The sequence below is a fragment of the Nicotiana tomentosiformis genome, chromosome 7 (genome assembly GCF_000390325.3).
Source record: "Nicotiana tomentosiformis chromosome 7, ASM39032v3, whole genome shotgun sequence".
NCBI classification, from domain to species: Eukaryota; Viridiplantae; Streptophyta; class Magnoliopsida; order Solanales; family Solanaceae; genus Nicotiana; species Nicotiana tomentosiformis.
Genome location: NC_090818.1, coordinates 117340959 through 117351342, shown reverse-complemented (window position 1 = coordinate 117351342; position 10384 = coordinate 117340959). Strand labels below are relative to the sequence as shown.

At 35.6% G+C, this 10384-nt stretch overlaps 1 protein-coding gene across 1 annotated transcript; it reads right to left on the bottom strand.

Moving 5' to 3' along the window:
- Positions 1–8272: 8272 nt before the first annotated feature.
- On the bottom strand, positions 8273–9298 carry LOC104120745 (fasciclin-like arabinogalactan protein 12). Its single transcript, XM_009632571.4, has one exon. It carries the CDS (start codon positions 9102–9104, stop codon positions 8385–8387), a length of 720 nt encoding a protein of 239 aa, XP_009630866.1. The 5' UTR covers positions 9105–9298; the 3' UTR covers positions 8273–8384.
- Positions 9299–10384: the final 1086 nt, after the last annotated feature.

The window sequence follows — 10384 nt, the reverse complement described above, 5'->3', positions numbered from 1 at the left end:
TAGTATAATGAAAGGCTACACATTATAGAAGTTTATTTGGACGAAACTCTACTCTTGTATAAATCCCATCCATCTGCCTTAGACGCTAATTTCTTATGCATATATTATGTTTTTGTTGTTCTTTACCAGCGTGAAGGAACAAAGAATCTTAATATATATATATATATATATATATATATATATATATATATATATATATATATATATATATATTTCCTCCTCATTCAATCCAAAAGTTGCATCCTTAGTAAATTTGCATTTACTATATATGGCTGACATGGTGTTGTTTATGTATTCTTACATTATCCAAGAGGATATATAATAAAGTCAAATTCCAGCAAACTTTAATAATAATTGATATGATATGAAGAGTATAGCCAATATGATTATTGAAAAATTAAGCCATGTGCAATTTTTTATTCCATGTATAAAACAATTACTATTCTTTGATTTTTTCGCTATTGCGTTTCTTTCTTTGTTCTGTTCTGAATGGTTATGCATGCTTGCTTTTAACCGAGTCTATCGGAAACAACCTCTTATTGGGAATAAACCCCCACAGAAATAATATTCACGATTATAACAACAGAATAATAACGTAGTATCAAGATACGGTAATCAACAACAAAAAGAACACAAAGATTTTAACGTGAAAAATTCTTCTGAATAAGGGAAAAAATTACAGGCCCGAGAGGAGCAAAGTAATTCACTATAATAAAAAATTTTATATTCCGTAGTCCCAAGTAAAGTACTCCATGGACCACTACACACTCAAAGAATAACCCTCTTTTGAGATTCTCACCTTAATATACAATATCATTCACACTCTCTATCTTCTCTCATAGACTACACCGCCTGCGAATACGTCAAACTGCTCTCTAACTCTTGGATAGGTTTCTCTCTGAGATTGTGTGTTCAAATGAGAAGCTGAAAGTTTTTATTTATAGGAAGAAGTGCCGTAACTCTTAACCAATAAGAAGTTGGTTTCCTACAACTTGCAACTTGCAATTTGCAAATTGAGAACCAAAATCAATTTTGGCCAAAATTGTTTTGGCATATGTTTCCTCCTTTTTGTTTTCTTGATGGGGATGGACCCACAATCTCCCCCTCCAGACTCGTTCACCGGAAGGAGATAATATCGAGGTTGCTAGCTTGAACGTGTCTCTCGGTACTACCTTGGTCAGCATATCTGCAGGATTCTCACTTGTGGAAATTCTTAAGACTTTCAGAGATTCACTCTCTACCTTTTTTCGAATCGAGTGATATCTCACATCGATGTGTTTGGTCCTTGCATAGTACATGGAGTTCTTGGTCAAGTCTATTACACTTTGACTGTCACAATAGACAATATACTCCTTCTGATGCAAGCCAAGCTCTTGAAGGAACCATTTCAGCCATATCATCTCCTTGCCAGCTTCAGTAGCGGCAATGTACTCCGCTTCAGTTGTAGACAGTTGTAGAGAGTGCGACACACTTCTACAACCTCGACTGCCATGATATAGCTCCCCCTGAAAATGTAAATAAATATCCAGTAGTGAATTTTCTGTTATCAATGTCACCTGTCATATCTGCATCTCTATAGTCCTTCAAGACTGGATCAAATCCTCCAAGACAAAAACAATCTCCTGTGGTACCTCTCAGGTACCTGGGTATAGGATTGTTTAAAACCGAACTGAAACCGTTATCCGAATCAAAGCGATGGCTTATTGGCTTATTGGTATCGGATTATCGGGTTAATGAATAGTGAACGGATTGAGATTTTATAATTAACGGCTTAACGGTTTGGGGGCGAATTACTCAATTTTCTTATCGGGTAAACCGTTAACCCGTTAAGATTTTTTATATTTATACTTTTACCCCTATGTACATAAAGTATTATTGAAACCCTAAATGGCTAAATCCCTAATTTTTGATTTTTAATTTTCAATTGTCTGTAGCCACCAGAGGCAAAGAAGTCGACAGTCTCGTCTCTCTCTTGAACTGAGAACTGAGAAGTCGAAAAATCAAAATCTCAATGATTAATACGTGTATGTCTGTATGAGTAGTCTTGATGGTATTAAAAATTTGGTGAATACGTGTATGACAGTATGAATAGTCTTGAATACCCTTTAATTAAAAAATATTATTTGGTTAGACATAGATGGTATTAAAAATTTGATATTGATTTGAAACTGTTTGGTATTGATTAAATGATTGTTCAAAATTTTTTTATTTGGTTTAGCCGATAAGCTGCCCGATAATTATTAATCTGATACCAATTCGCCCATTGTCTTATTGGTGACTGCTTTAACCCATAAAGATTCTTATTTAATTTGCACATCAGCTATATTAAATCCTTCTGGCTGCTCCATATAAATCTCTTATTCTAAATCTCCATGAAAAAATGCAGTTTTCACGTCCAACTGCTCCACTTCATAGATGCTAAGCTCAAAATTGTTCGAATAGAAGTCATTTTGACAACAGGTGAGAAAATTTCGTCAAAATCAATATCTTTCTTATGTTCGAAGCCTTTTACCATCAATCGAGCTTTGCATCTTACTAGCTTGCCATTTCCATCTTTCTTGAGTTTAAAGACCCATTTATATTTGAGTGGTCTTTTACCCTTTGGAAGTTCAACCAGCTTGTACGTGCCATTTTTCTGTAGAGATTCCATCTCTTCTTACATGGCTTTCATCCATTGGTTCTTTTCTAGATGGGACAACACCTCCTTAAGACTTTTTGTCTCCCCCTCATCACTGATGAGGACATACTCTGTGGTAGGGTACCTGCATGACTCTACCCTTGGCCTCTCTGATCTCCTCAGAGGTTGAGGTTGTTCTTCTTTCTAAGTGGGGTACTCCACTTGCTCGGCATCATCATCAATTGCTTCCCCTACTCAATGACCTCACCATGTTGCTCATCCTACTCGGCAACCTTGTCGGTCCTACTTTCTGCACTTGTGGGATTATTAGAAGTAGAAGGAATGGTAACAAAGTTAGAGATTATACCATTCTTGGCCTTCTCTGATAGATCATCTACATCTCTAACTTTACTTTCTCGGAAGATTACATCTCTGCTTCTGATAATCTTCTTCTTTACAGGATCCCACAATCTATACCCGAACTCTTCATATCTATATCCGATGAATATGCAGGGAACGGATTTATCATCCAGCTTTGTTCTCTACTCCTCTGGTATATGTGAAAAGGCTCTGCAATCGAATACCTTCATATGTGAGTAGAAAACCTCCTTGTTGGTCCAAACTCTCTCTGGGATGTCAAACTCTAATGAAACTGATGGACTCCTATTGATCAGGTAACAGACTGTCTGAACTGCTTCACCCCAAAATAACTTAGGCAGCTTAGCCATTCTGAGCATACTTCTCACCTTCTCAACAATGGTACGATTCATCATCTCATCTACACTATTATGTTGTGGGGTTCCAGGAGCTGTCTTTTTATGTCTGATCCCATGGCTCGAACATTACTCTTCAAATTTCCTTGAAGTGTACTCACCTGCATTGTCACTTCGAAGACGCTTTAGCTTTTGGCATGTCTCCCTTACCACCAGAGCATGAAATGTCTCCCTTACTACCAGAGCATGTAACTTCTGGAAAACTTGAAACACCTGATCTTTGATTTTCAAAATATAAACCATAATTTTCGTGAAGTATCATCAATAAAAGTAACAAAAATTTGTTACCGTCCATCAATTCAATTTCCATTGGACCACAAATATCATAATATACCAAATCAAGTATATTCAATTTTCTTTCAGACAATGTCTGAAATGAGACTCTATGTTGCTTACTAAATAAATAGTCGTCACAAGGTTTTACCGTTGTACCTTTGGCATAAGAGATGAGTGATTTCCTGAAAAGAATCTGCAATCCCTTCTCGCTCATATGACCCATTCCTTTGTGGCACAAATTTGCAAAAATCTCATCTTGTGCCGCGTTCAATTCACCTCGACATATTTCTGCATTTGTCCTGTATAACGTGCCATAAGCAACTCCCTTTGCAATTACCAATGATCCCTTGGTGAGTCTCCACTTTTGATTTGTAAAATAGTTCTCGTATCCATCTCGGTCCAAAGTTATTCCTGAGATTAAGTTCATCTGCAAATCAAGTACATGACGTACATCCTTTAGAACTAATGTGCATTCGACATTTGTCTTAATACAAATGCCACCGATCCCCGCAATCTTTGAGTAACTCGTGTTACCTATTCGCACAGTGCCAAAATCACCTGCTATATATCTGCAAAAAACTTCTCTTACCGGTGTGGCATGGTAAGATGCAGCTGTGTCAACCACCCATTCCGACTCTGGACCTCTCAAGTGCATGCATTCCTCTTCCTCATTTAAAAATAGAACAACATTATCATTATTTTGTACCATGGCGGTTGTGTTGTCGTCATTCTTATGGCCACTGTTTTCACCTTTGTCCTTTCTTAGATTAGGAAAATCTCTTTTGAAGTGACCCGATTGATCGCAATTGTAGCAATTTCTGACTTTTAATTTGGATCGATTCTTGGACTTCCTACGACCTCCGGATCTACCATAGTTGCTTGAACTCCTTTGGTAACTCTTGTCTCTATCTTTTGTGATGTTATCATGTCGTTGATTTTCAGGCTTCTTTCTCATCTTTTCATTGGGTAGAAAAGCCGATGTGATGTCCTTCAACTCAATAGTGATTTTACCGTGCATGATAGTTGTTGCCAAATTATGGTACGAAGATGGCAATGAGTTTAAGACAAGATGGTTTTATCCTCTTCCTCGATCTTTACTCCGAGGTTGGCAAGCTGCGTGATTAATCCATTAAACACATTTAAACGTGACAAAAAAATTGTACCTTCACCCATATGTAGGGCATATAACTCTTTCTTCAGGTACAATTTATTTGTCAGCGTTTTGGACATGTATAGGTTTTCCAACCTTATCCAAATGCCACATGCAGTATCTTCATCAATGATGTTATTTACCACATCATATGATAAGTGCTATCTGATTGCACTAGCAGCCTTTTCATCCAAGTTAGCTCAATCCTCTGCTTTCATAGTATCAGACTTTTTGGCATCACTATCTAGTACCTTGTATAATCCTTGTTGGATGAGCAAATCCCTCATCCTTCTTTGCCATGTTGAGAAACCGCTATCTCCGTTGAATTTTACTACTTCGTACTTTACTCTGAATATTTTATTTTTCCACCGAGTATGGTACTACCGGTCGTGAAGAGTATTTCTGGGAACGAGCATAACCTGTGCTCTGATACCAGTTATTGGGAATAAACCCCCACAGACATAATATTTACGATAATAATAATGTAGTATCGAGATACAATAATCAACAAAAAGAACAATAAAAACACAAAAATTTTAACGTGGAAAACACTTCTGAATAAGAAAAAAAACCACGGGCCTGAGAGTAGTAAAGTAATTCACTATAATGAAGAATTTTATATTTTATAGTCCCGAGTAAAGTACTCCAGGGACCACTACACACTCAAAAGAATAACTCTCTTTTGAGATTCCCACCTCACTACAATATCGCTCACACTCTTTATTTTTTCTCACATACTACACCGCCTGCGAATACCTCACACTGCTCTCTAACTCTCAGATATGTTTGTCTCTGAGATTGTGTTCAAATGAGAAGTTGAAGGCTTCTATTTATAGGAAGAAGTGCCGTAACTCTTAACCAATAAAAAGTTGGTTTCCTGCAACTTGCAACTTGCAATTTGCAAATCGAGAAACAAAATCAAATTTGGCCAAAATTGGTTTTGGCATTTGTTTTCTCCTTTTTGTTTTTTTATGGGGATAAACCCCGTACATCTCTGTCTGCACAAGATAGGAGTAAGATTGTATACACACTATTCCCTCATATCCCATTTGTGAGATTATACCGAATATGTTATTGCTAATTACTATTACTTTTAAATTCCAAGCAAGTTGGGGCTGGACTACAAGAATTTTGATTTTTACGTCGTTCCATTAAACCCGTCTATTTTGTGTTTTATGTACTTGACAAAAGTATCTCACTTTGAAAAGAAGAAAAAGTAGAATGAGAAAAAGGTAGAAGTAGACATAATAATATGAAGTGGAAAAGCAAGGAATATTTCGGAAGCCTATATATGTGGTTACTTTAATATTTTGTGGTGGAGGTTTCAAAATAAACAATAATAGTAATAGATTCTACAAACATGATAAGAAATACGTGAGGATGACCCTCTCTATTTTTCACAAAAATGGAGTGGACAACTACAAGTGGAAGCTGAAATTATCTTTTCCTTAAATATCAATGGAGGTTGATTTTCTTTGTCTCATGATTGGTGTTTCACCTTATAGGAGCCAAATTCACAATCGCCTTTTCCTTTGTGGTTGTGTTTCAACATCCTAGTAAAGACTAATTAAATATCAAAGTTTTGGATTTATTTCTGCAATACTTGCATAAATATTAGCAGGAGTGGATCTAGAATTTTTAGAATATGGGTGCACCACTAAAGAAAGGAGAAAAAAAAAGTATTAAGTGAGAATTAATCCATATTCTTTTGAATAAATAATTCACTATTCAGCCAAGTGCACCATTCAACCTTCTTGAAGCATGAGTGCCATTAAATAATGTTAGACTAATTCTAGAAAATATTAATATTCAGTCTTTTTTTTTTTGGATTTTTTCATCCGGTGGTCCAAGTAATTCGAATTCATGTCGTGTAAGGCCCATTAAAAAAAGAAATATTCTTTACCTGAATTTTTTTTCATTCTACGGCTCGAAAACTCGAGATCTCTAATTAAGAATAAAAGGAACTTATCTATCTAACCACAACCTTCGCATAAATAGTATCGAAACTAAATAAAGTGGAATGAATATAGATGATTCAAAATAGTTAACTTCAACAAATTTGGATTTGAGGCATAGCTAATTGATTGATCAATAGAAGTTACATCCAATCCAATCCAATCACATAAACAAGAAAATTCCTAACTTTCAAAAATCAAATGGGGTTCACCCACTCGTAAGTTTATCATCTTAAGTAGAAATGTAGGCTGCAACTAATGAGTTGTTAATAACAACAACAACACCAATCATATAGTGGAATCCCGCAAATGAGATTTTGAGAGAGTACTGTGTACGTAGAACTTATTTCTACCCTAATAAGATAAAAATGTTATTTTCAATAGACTCTCGACTCAAGAAAATAAAAAAAATATTAGAAATAAACAATAAACCTAATGAGTTACTAGTAGGGGTGCTTATCAGACGGATAATTACGCTTAACGGTTCGACTTATCGGTTATCGGATTATAAATATAGTAATCCACTAACCATCCAATAAGACAACGGGCGGGTTGGTATCAGATTGACAATTATCAGGCGGTTATCGGGCGGTTTATCGGCTAAACCGAATAGAATTTTTTTAAACAATCAATACCAAACAACCAAATGCATAGTTCAAACTGTCTCTGTTAGTTATAGTAGCTTTTCCTGATTAGAAGCCAAAGACGACTGCCAATGCCATTAGCTAAAGGTAGACGACAGTTTTATTGAGAATTAGAAAGGATTTAGCCATTTAGGTTTTAATAATACTTTATATACATAAGGGTAAAAATATAAATATAAAAATTCTTAACGGGTTAACGGTTTATCCGATAAGAAAATTGAGTAATTCGCCCCCAAACCGTTAAGCCGTTAATTATAAAATCTCAATCCATTCACCATCCATTACCCCAATAATCTGATACCAATAAGCCAATAAACCATCGGTACGGTTCGGTTAACAGTTTCGATTCGGTTTTGAACGGCCCTAGTTACTAGTCAACGCCAAATGTTCTCAAATTTTATTGATGCTACTTTAGAATTTATTACAAATATACACCTTTATATTTAGTAATTTACTACTAAAACTTGTTCACTACACTAAGTGGGCGTTTGGACATAAGAATTGTAAAATTCCAAAAAAAAGTGAAAAAAATTTCATGTGAAAATGGTATTTGAAAATTAGAGTTGTGTTTGAACATGAATATTATTTTGGGTTGTTTTTAAAGTTTGTGAGTGATTTGAGTGGAAATTTTAAAAAACAGATTTTTGGAGTTTTTCAAAATTTCAAAAAATTTCAAAATTCATTTTCAAGTGAAAATTGGAAATTTTATGGCCAAACAATGATTTGGAAAAAAGTGACAATTTTTCGGAAAAAAGTGATTTTTTTTTTTTTATGTAACGGGCTCTAAATACTTCACTTCTCTTTGCCTCTTGATTCTTGAAACCAAATACATACCAACTAATAGTAACCAAGATCAATTCTTGAAAAAAATAACAAAACCACTTAACATTCAAAATTCAATTTCAATGAAATGTAGGTAAAGAATCACAAGCATACATGCACACATACACTAATATCACACTCATAATCTCATAGACTCCAAGAAAACACAGCAGAAAAGAAGAACAAAAGCCCGGTTTTGTAGATCATGTTCGGAACCAGAGAAGTACCAGAGGAAACAGCCGGTTCAGAAGAAGAATCCGCGGACCCGGCTTTCTTTTTCGGCTTAATAGGCGTAGGAGCAGGAGGTGGTGCTGGAGGTACAAAGAATTTCAATGGAAGAAGAACCTGATCCACTTGATAAATAGCTAATTGGTTATCAGTATATATAGTACTTGACACACTTGCATTAACAATCCCAGTTGTTATGTTAACTGAACTTCCGGTTGTTGTAATATTTATTGGAAATTCGCGGTTGCTGGTTCCACCAGCTTGTGTTCTTAAAGGATTGCTTGCAGTTTGGAATTGAGTTAAAGAATAATATGTAGGAAGAATATGGAATTGGATAAGTTCAGCTTTTTGTTGATCCGTAAAAGAATTTAAAGTTCCTGCTTTCATACTCAAGAATGCATTGTCTGTTGGCACAAACATTGTAATCCCATTGTTGGAATTGTTGAGTTGTGAAGTGATTTCGTTGAGTTGCTGTGTGTTCTGTAGTAGACGGATAAACGTTGAACATTGGCCTGCTTTGTCGAGGATCTTTGTCACGTTTAATGGAGGTGGTGGACCTGGAGCTGGAGCCGGAGCCTGAGCAAAAATGCCAATGCATTGAAAGAACAAAAAGAACAATAACAATAACATGGTTTTCATTTTTCTTTTTGTAGTAAATGGTGTTTATTTTGCTAGGTGTAGTGTGGAGGGAGAATTGTAGAATGTGGCACTTTATATATTTGAAAGGGTGGATTTCTTGATTTGAAAACAATGAAAGAAAGGATTTGTGGGGTATTGAGGTGGAAGGAAATTGAGTGTAAAGTTAGGTGAAAGAGTGCAATTTAAGGTGGGAAAGAACATCATAGGTATTTGATAAACTCAGAGCAGCTGTTAGTTTGCTTATGATGGGAGGAAAAACAGCTGGGAATAGTAGAGTTAAGTGTAAATTTTAATGTCTACAGTAAGTTTGTGTTTTATGTGGATACTATTCAGTTTTTTGTTTTGTGCCAGATGTTGAGGAAAATCTATATTGGAAACAGACTCTCTACCAGCACAAAAGCTAGGGATAAAACTGCGTACTCACTGCCCTTTCCAAATTTCACTTGTGGGATTACATTGAGTTTGTTGTTGTTTGTTGAGGAAATAAAATCTTTTATCTATGGAGGAGAACAATCATAAATCATTATTTATGGTTATAATGGGACAGGAGGGTTAATTAAGATGTAATTTCAACTGTCACAATCGACAAACTCTTGGTACAACTGATGAGATCAACGTAAGATAACAACTTGTAATCTAGCAAACAACTATATTGGTTATTAGGTATGTTTTTGCAATGTAAATGAGTGACAAACAGTATAACCAAAATCTAGCAGTTGTAATTTTGGAAAGATTTTCAGATGCCTTTGATGGTGTGATTAGCTACTACACTTCTTAAATGAGGATATTTTTTTTATGATCGAGATATCCATCTGGGGCCAATCCTTAGAATCAAGCGCAACCCTCGAAACTTGGGGATTATGGGCCCGCCCCTCTACCTTTCTCCAGTTAAATGAGGATAATTTTTCTTCCCTCATTCCTGTCCAGAGTCCTTATGTGGGATGATGTTTTTAGAGGCACAAACTAAGGGGGTGATCTCGCACCTAAATTAACAAGGAGCAGGTCCAATTGCTTGAAACTTTATTTCATTGAACATTTGAAATAATGGTCATAAGCTTCTTAATCAGAAACTTTATTTCATTTAACATATACATATTTATAGTCCGAGTTTGAGCCAATGGTCACATGTGCACGGACTGTTTATAATCAGGGATAACCAAGCAAGTTGGTTCACAATATTTTATACCTAACTGGAGCTGTTCCATTAACTCCACAAAACTTGGAGCACTGTTAAAGGCTTGAAATTGCCTTTAGGAAGAGAAGTTTTGGATGGATCAAAT